The following is a 14,921-nucleotide window of genomic DNA, read 5'->3' on the forward strand; positions in this document are numbered from 1 at the left end:
AGGAGTGCAGGGGTGTGGGTGCAGGGATGAGAACAGGAGTGCAGGGGTGTAGGTGCAGGGATGAGAACAGGTGTGCAGGGATGGGAACAGGTGTGCAGGTGTGGAGGCTGATAGACACACAAGCAGACATGGGACTGCTTAACGCTGATGCCAGCCCTGCCTCAGGTGTGCACAGGAAGGACTGATGGGATGTCCCAGGGGAGTGAGAGATGGGGGTGTAATCTCAGGGGAGCCCCCAGGCTGGCCTTAGGCCTTAGAAATTGTGGGAGAAAAGGCTCAGGGCTGGCATGTCATGGTGGCTCCTGTGACAGGCTTGTTTGGCTGAGATGGACACCAGGCGCCCAGTCCCCATGGGAAGGTTAACATGAGGGGCCTGACTGGCATCCCGGGACATAAACCCAGAGGGCGGCGAGGGCTGAGTGCCACTCAGCATTTCCCTCCAGGGACATGGGCTCTGATGGGCTCTTGGCATTTGAAAGGTCATGGAGACAGAGACTGAGTTCCTGCTAATTAGCAGACACCTGCAAATGGCCCGCTTGGGGTCTCAGGCAGAGGTGCTGGCCCGTTTGGTCTAATTGGCCTGGGGAACTGTGTAGGGCATGTTTTTCCCTCATTAACGGATTCATTAGGCCCGTGGTCAGGCATTCAGGGTAAATGTCAGCCAAAGGCTTTGTGAGGGGTACTTTGCCGGCCTCTGCCTGCTCTCCCAAGAGATGAGGCAGCCAGAGGGAGGCTGGGCTTGGGGCTCACACAGACTCCCCCTGTGGTGCCCATGCTGATCACTCCTCACCCAAAGTGGGGGTGCCTACCCACCCCCGGCTGCATAGGTGGCGATCTTGCCACAAAACCCTACCTCTGGGTTGGGTTGAGAGTCTGGACTTGGGAGCCAGATGGCTTGGGCTCAGGCTTCAGCTGTAGGACCTAGGCAGGTACCCTCATGGCTCTGTGCCTCAGTTTGCCCCTCTCTAAAATGGAAGTGATAGTCCTGTTTGTGCCGTGAGTGTTAGGAAGACTAAGGAGTGAGCACGTGGAAGGTATGCCACACGTGTGACTCCGCACTGTGACTCCTGGCTTTTATCTTCAGTCTTGCAGAAGACACTTGGAAGATGTCCTCTGTCACAGGCTACAGAGAGCCGTAGCTTTGATTTCACGTATCGAGGCTGATTTTGTAGACTTTTCGTGGTTTGGTTGTGGGTCTTTGGTTTGTGCGTGTGTGGTTGGTTTGGGGGTTTTTTTGGTTTTGCCTTTGAAAGTCGGAAGTTCTTTCTTCCCAGTGACCTTGAAATCCTAGCTGGGATGTTGGGGGGCATCTTGGGGTATTGGCCCTAGCCCCCATGCACACATGTTCGTATTTTCTACCAGACTCTCATACTTGATGCTTTATGGGGCCAAAGAGAGAAAGAGTGGCATGAAACCATGGCAAGATCTCAGGACCGCCCTCTGCTGAGCTCAGCTGTCAGCCTGTGTTGAGCTAGGGATGTGGGGAGACCACTTGGTGTTTGGAAGCTATGGAGCGGTGGCTCATCCAGCTGCCGGGTTTGGATCCACTTCTTACCGATGGTGTGACATTGGCAGGTTGCTCACACTGTGCCGTCTTAAACACAGTGTTTTACACGCCTTCAGGTGGCTGTGTAAATTGAATGAGAGAAAATTGCCTGGCAGGGGGCAAATACTCTGTATTCATTGAATGCATGGAAAATGCAGAGTGCATGGTGAGCCCAAGGAAACTAGGTATTGCATTGTTGGTTTGAGGGTTAGCTGTGAAAAGGCATTGGTCTGGGAAGGAGCTGGATGAGGCAGTGATTCTCCGCGTACTGGAGTTTACTGGTTAATGTGGGAATTAGCTGGATGCATAGGGATGCTCTAAAATGGAATTTGTCTTTTAGTTGTGGAACTACCTGGGAGGGCGAGGATTATCTGAGCTGGAGTTGCTCTTTCGTTCAGGGCATTGCCTGGACTTGGGAGCTGTGCGTGCACGAGCCTCACCAGCCTTGTTTCTGTAGACACCAGCTGCTTTCCCCGCTTCCTTCCTTGCAGATGATGGGAAGCTGTCCTTGGAGGAATTCCAGCTCTTCTTTGCAGATGGCGTCCTCAACGAGAAAGAGCTCGAAGATCTCTTTCACACGATTGATTCTGACAACACCAAGTGAGCCTCAGTCCTGGTTGGCAGAGCAGGGGCACGTGTGGGTCACAGAGGAGGCATCTTTTCTTCTAGTCTCCATTTGTAGTCCCCTGCAAAGGGCAGGAGAACTGAAAATTCCCAGATGTGCTAATCCAAAAGTCAGCTTTTCACTGCCTGGGGTGACTGGGGCTTGTGCAGATTCATATCGCGTTGGTTGCTATCACAAGTGGGTCTCTTCTGAACGCACATGGCTAACTAGGGAGAGACTCCCACCTTTGCACAGTGGACACGGGGTTATGAAAACAGGAAGTTGGCAGTAACTTCATCCTTCTGCCAGCTTCAGCCAGCAGCCCAATGCCCGTGTGTCCTCCTAGTCCCGACGTTAACTGTGAGGTTGAAACCCACCCTAACACCAACTCATGTGTTAAAACAAACTGGAACCAAGTACAAATCCTAACAACACGGCATCTACCATCGTACCTTATCAAACCTTTCCTCCAGCCAGTCATAACCCTAACCTGTGTCTCAGAATCAGCCAAAAACTCTGGCCCCAACCCATGTCTAAATCAAGTGTGAAATGCACATTCGACTCAGACTTACCCTTGATCCTTCCCAACCTCAGCTCCAATCTTGCCCTTTTCTTGGGATTCCCGAGACAGGATGAGGTCTGAGCTCTCTTCTCACCCCAACCTTCAAGAGAGTCAGAGCCCCACCCAGTCTCCTTTTTCAGACTTCCTTGGGTGGTGAGGACCAGTGTCTGGAGGGCTGCCTAGGGCACATGTGGTAAGTTGAGGTTCTCTGAGACTGGCTAGAGATGGTCTGCACAAGTAGCTGCCATCAAACCAGCGTGCAGGGGACAGAGTGCAATGATGGCTTGGACCAGTGGTTGGGGCTGAGAGTGTCCTGGGGGTCACTGGCTGGGGACCAGGATGGGGTGAGTGGCGCAGGCACTGTCCTCTGGGAAAGGCCACTTTAAAGAAATGACTTTAGTTTGCAGACCGCAGAATGGAGTGCTCTCCCTGGGGCCAGATGGAGATTTCTGAGCTGTTACTGCAGCTTCCTGGGGTGCTTTGAAGGGCCAGGCGGGTGCTCATTGATTTAGGCCTTTTCTTTCAGGGTCCTTTGTGTAAGGGTCAGCGGGATAGAGGAGTGGGCGGAGGTGGAGGGAGAAGGAGGTGCTCTTTAGAGAGTACGTGTGGGTGGGTGCGGGTGCTGGGAGGACTCGCCATCATGGAAGGTCAGAGCTCTAAAGACTTTCAGGATGAATCTCCCCAACATTCCCTAAGGTGTGAGCCCCGAACGTCAGCTCCTTGGGTTGCTAAATAGATTTTGTGCCCAAAACAATGTACAAACAATCAGAAAGATTTGTGAAGCACTGAAGCAAAGTGACAGGGTCACTTTCTGCAGGACTTGCCAGAACTCTGAATATGAGCTGGAGGCCACAAGCCCTTCCCAACAGAGCATGCAAAGCCTGTGAGCACAGATTCTCTGGGCCAGCAAGCTTTCTGTGCAGACGCGCCTTGCTGAGTGCGGGTGCCACTGAGCATGATGAGGGACCTCGGCCTGGGAAGGGCCAACCATGTGCTGGGTTCCCTGCTTATCCAGACCATCCCTAGCCAGTTCCAGAGGGCCCCCACTTATCAAATCTGCTCCTAAGCTGCAGAAGCCCCCTAGTTCCCAGCACTGTGCCCCAATCTTGGGGCTGGTGCATGCTCCTTCACTGCTGTGGGGGATAGGTTCATGCTCAGCCCTCTTCCCCCAAGAAAGGACAGGACCCTTCTCTAGGCTGCTGGAATGGGAGTGTGGGACCCAGGGGCTGGGACCAGAACAGGAAAGACCCTGCCATGCCCCCAAGGACTCCAGGACCCAGCAGGCAGGGTCGCTTAGGGTGTGGGGCAGTGGGGCAGTGAGAGCTTTGACAGCCCATCACAGTAATGGGACCTCACCCTCCCTTCCTTTATCCCTTTCCTGGCCCCTGGCCTGGCCCTACCCTTGGCGTCATTTATTCATGATGCGGTCAGTGGACTCAGAAAACAGAAGAAGGGTGGGTGGTGTGGGGGGTAAGACAGACTTGAGCCCAGCTCGGCCCTTCAGGGGCAGGGGTGTCACCTGGCCTCTGTGCCCTCATCTGTAAGGTGGGGCTCGCGGGGCCAGCACACAGGCTGCAAAGAGCGGGCAGGGCATGTGTTTCACAGGCTGCTCGGGGCCAGGCCTGCTGACCCCTCCTCCTGTCTCTGTCTGTCTCTGCAGCCACGTGGACACCAAGGAGCTATGTGGTAGGTGCCTGGCTATGCCAGGACCAAGATGGGGGTGCCGGGATGGGGCTGGCGGAGAAGGGCCTGAGGCGGGGGAGGGGGAGGGTAGTGCAGGTGGGAGGGTCAGGAGTGCCAAGTGGGAGGGGCAGGATTTCCTGTGACCCCTGACCTTTGCCTTCCCTTCCCCAGATTATTTTGTGGACCACATGGGTGACTATGAGGACGTCCTGGCCTCCCTGGAGACCTTGAATCACTCTGTCCTGAAGGCCATGGGCTACACCAAGAAGGTCAGCAGGTGTAGGTGACCCCAGGGGTCCAGGGCCCCAGGGCTCCAGTGCTGCTTCTGTTCCACCCTTGCCCTCGGGTGCCTGGATTTTTGAAGACGGGGACCAGGGAGGCCTATCTCAGGGGTGGGCTTTGCCCAGGGCTCCTCCAAGCAGCTGAGATAACTGTGAAGGGAGTGGAATGGCTTGGTGAAATGGCTCTGGTTGGGAGCAGGAGGCATTTTCCTGGAGTCAGGCCTGGTCCAGGGCTGGGGTCCTAGAAAGGGCGGCTGTGGTCACCCTGTGCCCTAAGGGGTCCCCAGACAGGTGCCGTCCCTTCTAGGGCAGGCTGGAAGCGGGGTCGGGCCGGGTGTGTGCATCTAAACCCGGCCCTCTATCATGTTTTTGATGCTCAGCACCTGGTTTAATCCTCACAGCATCCCTATGGGTGGTTACCATCACCTCTCCCATCTCACAGCTGTGGAAACAGAGGCTCACAAAGGTGAACTCAACAGAGTCCCAGCCAGACAGCCATAGCTCCTGGCTGGGATGAGAGGGGAAACTGAGTCAGGGACCTGGCAAGAGGCATGGGAGTGCAGCATGAGAGTCCAGGCACATCCAGGAGGCAACTGGAGAGTCTACCAGCCAGAAGCAGAGGGCAACCTTTGGGCTCAGCAATCCAGGCCCATGGGGAGGGACACACAGGTGCCCAGGCTGCAGCCACCAGCACCCTGAGCTGTGGGAGCCCAGAAAAGCCCAGCCCCATCTGCCAGTTGAGGCCGGGGAGTTTAGCTGACAAAGCCAGCTAGACCTGGCTGAAGGATTTCCTTTTCTGAGCCTGTTTCTCCATCTGTGAAATTGGAGACATCACCTTACGATTTATGAAGTGCTTCAGAGATTGAGCAAAGGCCTCTGAGCTGTTGAGCATGCAGGATCGAGCACTGAGCAAAGGCACCAGCTGGTTGTATCAATAGGCTCCCGTGTGTCTGCTCAGCCAGAAGTTAAAACCCTTTCATGTGATTTTCCTATGCTTCGCAGTTACTGCTCACCATGTATTGGAGAGTTCCTGTCTTGCCATGTATCTAAAAATAGCTGGGCCTCTTTCTGAGCCTCCACGATTCCACACTTTCATTTCTGTCTTAGTGTCATGCTGTTTTGAGCCTTGCTGTTTTAGTGTATATTTTAATACCATGTAAAAGCTGCTCCCTCCAATTATTAATCTTGTAGAATATTGTTTGATACCTCAAAGTATCAAGGTGTAGGCAGTAGATTAGAAGGTGGCGTGGAAAGATCCCAGGCTTCCAAGTCACCCAGACAAGGGTGGCAGCCCTAGCTCTGCTCCACACGGGCTGTGTGAGGTCACCACATGCTCACGGTGACCGTGGACAATGGCAATCACCTCCTTGAGCCTGGGTTTTCTCACCTTAGAAGGGGGCCACGTCCTAGTCATGCTATGAGGCATTCGTAGTATACATGGTTACGTCTTGATCTTTGGTCAGACTTTTCAGGAACATAACAGAATTCTCCATCAGTATCTGCTGATACAAGTTAGACTAGTTTTAGAGATTTTGCTCTTGGAAATCATACATGTAGGATGTCAGGGGTGATCTTCTGTGGGTTTCTTGGCGGTCATGATGATAGTAGGTTGTTGCATCTGTGATGGACATTTCTTCTTTCCTTTCTTTTTTTTTTTTTTTTTTTTGAGATGGAGTCTCACTCTGTCTCCCAGGCTGGAGTGCCATGGTATCTCAGCTCACTGCAACCTCTGCCTCCCGGGTTCAAGCAATTTTCCTGCCTCAGTGTCCCAATTAGCTGGGACGGCAGGCACACACCACCACACCCAGCTAATTTTGTATTTTTAGTAGAGATGGGGTTTTACCATGTTGGCCAGGCTGGTCTCCAACTCCTGACCTCAGGTGACCTGCCAGCTTCGGCCTCCCAAAGCGCTGGGATGACAGGTGTGATGTGCTTGGCATTTGTTTACTTGGGTATTTCCTGACTGATTTTCATTTGTAGAAGTGCAGCTCATTGGTTGTTGCTTTGAATGCTTTTCTCATATGTGCTGTTTGCTTTCGTCAAGCCGTAGCATCGGTTAGGAAAGAGTGCCGCTGTCTCTGCATCCTGGCACGCACCCCTCTCACTTCCCCGTCTCTCCTGTCTCTCCTGAAACATCGTGGTGGGGCCCGGCCAGGCGTGCTTGTTGCATTCCTGATTTTCGAGTGCGTCTCTAGTACTTCTCTGCTGATTATCGTATTAATACCAGCTCTTATTTTAGAATCCTTGTCAGCATGTTGGAGAAATATCTTTGCGTTCCTTTTGTTCCGTTTTGTCTTAGGAGGGTGGTAGTGAATTTTTTCAGATGCCTTTTGGGTATTTTTAAATGATCATATGATTTTTTTTTTTGTTTCCCTAAGCTATTGATGGGGTGGATGCCATTTTTAGATTTTCTTGTATCAAACAATGCTTAGCTCCCTGTGATCAACCCTAATTGGTACATTATTCTTTTATCACATTAGTGAGTCCTTGTCACGAGCCAAGCGTTTTGTCTCATCTCCGTTGGGAATGGAGATTGGGTGATGGCTTGGGAATGATTTTGTGAGGTAGTTTTCCATGTTATCTGCGTATGAATCAGCTTCACTAACAGAATCATTTTTGTACATGAAGATAGAATTTATCGCTGGCTCTTGGGTCTAGGTGTTAAACAGGGCAGGGGATTATTTTCATAGTTATTTTAAGGTCGGCCCTAGTTTTAGTCAACTGTTTCACTGGTGTTCATTGTATATTTTTAAACAAAAGGGCCCTGGCCACGGTCAGTTTTACAATCGGTCATACATGGAATGTTCTGATGATGATTTTTTTTAAATCTAACACATTGACACAAGTAGGCAGTTACTGCAGATTAAGTTCAATAAAATACTGGCTGCTGGGCACCGTGGCTCATGCCTGTAATTCTAGCACTTTGGGAGGCTGAAGTGGGAGGATCAGTTGAGCCCAGAAGTTCAAGACTAGCCTAAGCGACATAGTGGGACCCTGTTTTCACCAAACAAAAACAACAAAATTAGCCAAGCATGGTGGCATGTGACTGTAGTTTCCACCTACCTGGGAGGCTGAGATGGGAGGATCTCTGGAGCCTGGGAAGTCTAGGCTGCAGTGAGGCTCATGGTGCCACCGCACCCCAGCCTGGGTGACAAGAGAAACCCTGTCTCTCAAAAAATAAAAATGAAAAGATAAAATTTGCTGCTCCAGCTCAGATATTAGGTTTCTCCCACGTTTCTACCTTTTAGAGCCTTCCATTTGACATTTTTGCCTTTTTAATTAGCTGTTTCTAATAACAAGCTCCTGGCACATCTATTTAAATTTCATGACATGTTTTTCTCATTTATTTATAGTTCCTATCATGATTATTTCCTCCCTCTTACAACCTTAGGCTTGTTGTTTTTGCTGTTCTTTTTCATATGTGAAATGGAATGCTTTTTTAAAAAATAATGTTGGAAATGTTTTAAATTTACTTTTAATGGGAACTGGACATGGTGGTTCTCACCTGTTATCTTAGCACTTTGGGAGGCTGAGGCAGGTGGATCACCGGAGGCCAGGAGGTGGAGACCAGCCTGGCCAACCTGGTGAAACCCCGTCTCTACTAAAAATACAAAAATTAGCTGGGCGTGGTGGTAGGTGCCTATACTCCCAGCTACTTGGGAGGCTGAGGCAGGAGAATTGCTTGAACCTGGGAGGCATAGGTTGCAGTGAGCAGAGATCACACCACTGCACTCCATCCTGAGCGACAGGAATGAATTTCCATCTCAAAAAAAAAAAATTACTTCTGATGTTCCCATAGCAATCATAGATGTTAATGTGCAGTATTTTCACCTGCTCTATTCTTTGAGTAGCCTTGTTACGTTTTCATTTATTTTTCAGTTAATTGTATTAAGATAAAACTGAATAACCAGAAAGGTTTCTACTCTATTTGTGTAATATATTGAGATTTTTGCATTAATTTGTGTTTGTTTTTCTGTCTCATGAATGCTTGAGAAGATGTGGACTGTGCTTGCAGAATTATCAGATTTGAAAATAGCTATCCTTGCTTTGTTATGAAGTATGTGCTGCTAAGAGACAATTTTTTTAAAGGTAAAATTATGTCTCTTCTGTAAGTATTAAAATATACACCTCATTGGCTGGGTGCAGTGGCTCATGGCTATAATCCTAGTACTTTTGGAGGCCAAGGTAGGTGGGTCGCCTGAGGTCAAGAGTTTGAGACCAGCCTGGCTAACATGGTGAAACCCTGTTTCTACTAAAAATACAAAAAAATTAGCCGGGCGTGGTGGCATGCGCCTGTAAACCTAGCTACTTGGGAGGCTGAGACAGGAGAATCACTTGAACCCGGAGTGTGGAGGTTGTAGTGAGCCGAGATCCCGCCACTGCACCCCAGCTAGGGCAACAAGAGCAAAACTCTGTCTCAAAAATAATAATAAAATGCTCACATCAAAGATTTTCTTTAACTCAGTATGAGAATCAGTAAGATGTTGGAAGTGGCTTAAAGGACAATGCAAAGAACAAGTGCACTAATATATAGGTAAATAGTGATTCTGAAAGCAATTGGTGAATAAATGCCTAACTAGTCACTATGCCATGGCCACAGCCATTTGCCCTGTGGAGAGTGCCGGAGAAAATTCCTGTGCGTTTCTGTGCAACAGAATTTTTTTTTTTTTTTTTGGGGACAGAGTTTCGCTCGTTACCCAGGCTGGAGTGCAATGGCGCGATCTCGGCTCACCGCAACCTCCGCCTCCTGGGTTCAGGCGATTCTCCTGCCTCAGCTTCCTGAGTAGCTGGGATTACAGGCACGCGCCACCATGCCCAGCTAATTTTTTGTATTTTTTTTAGTAGAGACGGGGTTTCACCATGTTGACCAGGATGGTCTCGATCTCTTGACCTCGTGATCCACCCGCCTCGGCCTCCCAAAATGCTGGGATTACAGGCTTGAGCCACCGCGCCCGGCCTTTAACAGAATTTTTTTTTAAAGACAGGGTCTTTCCGTGTTGCCCAGGTTGGAGTGCAGCATGGCACAATCATCACTCACTGTAGCCTCAACCTCCCGGACGCAAGCCATCCTCCCACCTCAGCCTCCCAAGTAGCTGGGACCACAGGTGGAGGCCACCACTCCTTACATTTTTTTTTTATTTTTTATTTTTGTAGAGACAGGGCATCCCTTTGTTGCCTAGACTGGTCTCAGACTCTTAGGCTCAAGCAATCCTCTCCCATCTTGGCCTCTCAAAGTGCTGGAATTACATGCATAAGCCATCATCCCCAGCCAGAAGAGAACTCTGAATTATTAGAAATGGTCTCTATCCTCAGAGTTCTAAAAGTTCCTCCAGGGAGAGTAGGAGGGGGGTGAGAATTGACCAATGACCTACTAGGTACAGTGTTCAGTATTTGGGTGATGGGTACACTACAATCTCAGTCTCCACCAGGACATGATATACCCATGTAACAAACAGGCACATGTACCCTCTGAATGTGAAATAAAAAATAATAAATAAACCCCAACTTTCTGTCATCTGCTTCCCTCCTTTAACAAGTTCTCAAATCCATCTTTTTTTTTTTTTTTTTTTCGAGACGGCATTTCAGTCTTGTTACTGAGGCTGGAGTGCAATGACGCAATCTTGGCTCACCACAACCTCCGCCTCCTGGGTTCAGGCAATTCTCCTGCCTCAACCTCCCAAGTAGCTGGGATTACAGGCACGTGCCACCATGCCCAGCTAATGTTTTGTATTTTTAGTAGAGACAGGGTTTCACCATGTTGACCAGGATGGTCTCGATCTCTTGACCTCGTGATCCACCCGCCTCGGCCTCCCAAAGTGCTGGGATTACAGGCTTGAGCCACCGCACCTGGCCTCAAATCCATCTTTCAATTAAATCCTTTTTGGAAAACAAAACAGAGTAGCTCCAAAATAAGGAAAGACTCAGATAAACTAGAAAAAAAAGTAAACTAGAAAAACAGGAAACCCAGGAGTCTGTTCTTATCCATTTCAAAGACTTTCACTATTCTTTCAAACAATGCCCTTTGTATCTGTGCTTATTTTTATCTAATGTATCTGTCCTGTGGGACAGTGGTCAGCTAATTTCTCATACTAAATTGTGTTCTGTCATTAAATCTTTGTGTTTCTAATGGCTTTTCTGTCTATATTTTTAGCCATGTTGCTTGATACATGTAGACTTCTGTTACAGTATTTTCATTATATAAATGGTATGTAGTTGATATGCAAAATTTAGGAAGTAGACATAAGTATAAAGAGAAATCCAATCACTTCCAATTCCCACTATCCCTAACTACTGGTAACATTTTAGTTTATTACTTGTAGCCAATTTTTCTTTTTTCTTTTTCTTTTTTTTGTTTTTGAGGCATAGTCTCGCTCTGTCACCAGGCTGGAGTGTGGTGGTGTGAGCTCAGCTCACGCACCCACTGCCTCCTGGATTCAAGCGATTCTCTTGCCTGTGCCTCCCGATCAGTTGGGATTACAGGTGTGCGCTACCACACCCAGCTAATTTTTGTATTTTTAGTAGAGACAAGGTTTCACCATGTTGGCCAGGATAGCTTCAATCTCTTGACCTTGTGATCCGCCCGCCTCAGCCTCCCAGAGTGCTGGGATTACAGGCATAAGCCCCCATGCCTGGCCTCCTTTAGTCTTTTTTCCATGTGTATTTCTTAAACTTGTAATCTGTGTACAAAAATTTATTTCCTGCTCTTTTACCTAATTTTTTTAACGTTTTCCCTATATTATTAAATGTTGTTAAATGATGCTTGAAAAGCATCATTTAAAATATTTTAATTTACTTACTTTTCCTCTTTTGTTAGGTTTAAGAGATTATTTCCAAGTTTTGGCTATTATGAGTAATATGTGCTTAATACTTTGTGGCAAATGTATGTATCCATATTTTGCACTATTTTGGGAGGATAATTTATCAGAATTCAGGAATTACTGGGTTAAAGAATCTGAGCAGTTTATGGCCCTTGACATATAGCAAAATGGTTTGATCAGATGGCTATAGGCATCGAAGTCCCCAAAGCTGTACCCTCTCCCAGTACGTGAAGATTTAATAACGGCATGTGCTTGTTACAACTTGAGGGCTTTTATCGTTGGATTCCTACCTTTCTTGGGCAGTACTTTCTCACTTAAATTCTAACCTGATAGTGATGTTGCAACTTGTCCTGTTCATTCAATCACAGTTGGCTACTGAATCTTTGCACGGGCTTTTTTTTTTAATAAGTTCTTTGTGCCACTTTTGTTTAGCTGTACCTCTGGTGGACCTCGTCTAATCAGATCTGGGACTGTGTCTTTATATAAGGGAATTCGGGCTGCCTTTTTATTATTGTTTTATTTGGTCTAACTGTTGCGTTTTATCCTTCTCTTTTTTTATGATTTCTTTTCATCTCTGTTACATTTTACCTTTTGGTGATCTGTTGATATCATGGATTATGATTGGGAATGTACAATTTCTAGTATTCACTTTATTAGTTACTTTAAAAAAATACATCATTAACATTCTTAATTCTACTTTTATACTTAGCTAATAAAAAACACTTTCTCACCAAGTGAGGTGGTTTATTCCTGTAATCCCAGCACTTTGGGAGGCCGAGGTGGGCGGATCACAAGGTCAAGAGTTCAAGACCAGCCTGACCAACAGGGTGAAACCCCATCTCTACCAAAAATACAAAAATTAGCTGGGTGTGGTGGCGGGCACCTATAATCCCAGCTACTTGGGAGGCTGAGGCAGGAGAATTGCTTGAACCCAGGAGGCGGAGGTTGCAGTGAGCCGAGACTGCGTCATTGTACTCCAGCCTGGGCGACAGAGCAAGGCTCCATCTCTTTATCTTCCCTTTGGGAATAAAAATAATTTTTATGATTTTAGGCTATTTTTTCTATACTTTATTGACTGAATCCAGTACAGTTGAAATTACATCATTACTTAATTTCAACTATACTGGTTAATGTTTTTATTTCCTAACCTCTGTAACCTTAATGTTTAATTTGAGTGATCCTTGTTACTGCTTTTCACAATTTCTCTAGATGAAGAACTCTAATTCAAACCCAGATGACTTAGGACAAATTCTTAAGGATTGTTTGCAGAAAGGTGCTCATCTGGTAGAGTTTCAGAAATTTGCACATTTCTAGATATCTACCAGTTGCTCCACAAATAAGTAACTTGTCCACTGGGCGCAAAATTTCTTTGAGCCGTTCCCTGTGGAGTCTATGGAGCTGGTCTCTTTTCTGAGGCAAACTCAGTCCCCCCAGCGTTATTGTGTAATGCACCATGTAACAAATAGGCACATGCACCCCCGCTTACCAAATCTGAGATTGTATCTGTACATGGGGGGATGTAGGTCACTTTTCACTTGTGGTGGAGGAGAAATCAGGAAAACCTTCATTTTTTACTCCCTGAAAAATAACTTGTCTTCCTCGGAATTCAGCTAACCGGTAACGCTAACTGATCCCTTCGGTCGCTGGTCTGGGTGCTTTTAACACACTTCAACTCATTTTTCTGCTTGATCACTTCTAGAAGCCGTTTCCTTTGTGTTTAAATATTTTACTGAGTTACGTCTTCATGTCCATTTTTGGCCATTCGTGTGTCTAGAGTCTGTTGATCACTGGATCATGTGTGGTTCCAGCTGTCTGCTAGGAAGGATAATCGGTCATTTATCAGGCTGCTGGAACCTGCCAGGCTGCAAGAACCTGACGTACTTTTGGCTGTGAACTGGTACTCTGTCAGAGTTTGTCCCCAGCAGGCCCTGGTCCGGCCATCGGCACGGGGCGTCTGCCTCTGCCACGCCTTAGCCGTCTTCCCATGTGCCTCTCCTCCTCCTCCTTCATTTCTGAGTCTCTCAGCCATGTTTCCCATTGTGCAATTATTGCTAATTAATTCCCAGTCAGAGTGATGGATGGTTTAATTTGCTTTCCTTGAGGGCCCTGTTTTTCCTTGCCTTGCCAGGGACTGGGCAGAATTCCAAGGTGCCTGGGGCAGGTGGCTCAGGAAGGCGGGGTCTTGGCAGAGGAGGCCGGGAGATCCAGGATCCCCCAACACAGCATCATTTTCATTGTCTCGTCCTTGAGCGATGTGGATAAGCAGAGCCTTCTCCCTTCTGCTGTGAAGCCTTTGGCAGCCCAGAGCTTCTCCCCTGGATCCAAAAGCCTTGAAAAATGGCCTAGCAGAATCTCGGTACAGAAGTGGAAATTCTCTTCCATTTGACAGAGCAAAACTTGGAGAAAACTGTTTTTCCTCTTTTCCCTAGAGTTCCCCTGGTCGTGGCATCTGCGGAGACTCCCTCTCTGATTCCCCCGCAAGGCTTCTGTCCGGCCTCCTCCTCTTGATTTCTAAGCCCCAGCCCTTTCCTCTCTGGAGCTGCTGTTGATTCTCTTCTTCCAGGAGCCCTAGGAATCCTCCCCAGAGGAGGAAGGAGGGAGGAAAGGTGGTAGATGCTTGTTTCCTGATCATGATCCTTGTCACAGCAACAACAAAACCACCGGTGACCACTATCATCACTGCGACCGTCACAGTCTCTCCATTGTGGCACCTACTATTTATTGAGACTCTGCTGTGCGACAGGCCCTGTGCTGAGCACTTGATACACATGATGCCCTTTGACCTTCATGACAGCCATGTAAGATAGATACTAGAGTGATCCCATTATCCTCGGCGAGGTCACAGAGCTAGTGAATGGTGAAACAGGGTTCGCATTTGGTCTCTAAACGTCTAGCCTCTGCGCTGGACACACCACAGCCTCTGAGGTGCAGGAGGCCGTGGGGTCCTCCCTTCCCATTGCAAAGCAAACATGTCAACACCAGCTTTCCCCCGACTCCTGTGCTAGACCCCACCTCCAGTGTCCCTCCCCTTCCCCTCAGTGCCCCTTCCCTTCCGTCCACAGGTATATGAGGGTGGCAACAATGTGGACCAGTTTGTGACCCGCTTCCTCCTGAAGGAGACGGCCAGTCAGATCCAGTCGCTGCTCAGCTCCGTGGAGAGTGCGGTGGAAGCCATCGAGGAACAGACCAGCCAGATCCGGTGAGTCGCTGAGCCCCTGCAGGGCACTTGGGGGCTCACTGCGCACGGGCACCTGCCCACCTGCTGCTTGGTGGGGGTGTCTGTGTACCTAAGAGCTGGGTCACCTTGGGCAAGTTGTGGCAACTCTCTCTGCCTTCAGTGCTCCCTTGTGTGATGTGGGCACAATTAAGTGCCTACAACCTCAGCTGCAAGGATTGAATGAGAGGTAAATGCTCAGGAGAATGCGTG

At 48.4% G+C, this 14,921-nt stretch overlaps 1 protein-coding gene across 7 annotated transcripts in view; it reads left to right on the plus strand.

Annotated features, from left to right (window-relative positions):
• Positions 1 to 14,921, plus strand: part of LOC116555687 (oxidative stress-induced growth inhibitor 1) — a 57,719-nt gene that overhangs the window by 27,470 nt on the left and 15,328 nt on the right. For all 7 annotated transcript variants that reach the window (XR_004270626.1, XM_032284544.1, XM_032284543.1 and 4 more), the window contains 4 exons: positions 2,038 to 2,146; positions 4,373 to 4,398; positions 4,567 to 4,664; positions 14,557 to 14,693. Coding sequence is in view for 6 of the 7 variants with exons in the window: in XM_032284544.1 (XP_032140435.1) it covers positions 2,038 to 2,146; positions 4,373 to 4,398; positions 4,567 to 4,664; positions 14,557 to 14,693 (370 nt within the window). In the remaining variant the exon portion in view is untranslated. The remainder of the gene's footprint in view (positions 1 to 2,037; positions 2,147 to 4,372; positions 4,399 to 4,566; positions 4,665 to 14,556; positions 14,694 to 14,921) is intronic.

This window comes from Sapajus apella, unplaced genomic scaffold (assembly GCF_009761245.1).
Source record: "Sapajus apella isolate SASKATOON/1434 unplaced genomic scaffold, GSC_monkey_1.0 scaffold15, whole genome shotgun sequence".
Lineage (NCBI taxonomy): Eukaryota > Metazoa > Chordata > Mammalia > Primates > Cebidae > Sapajus > Sapajus apella.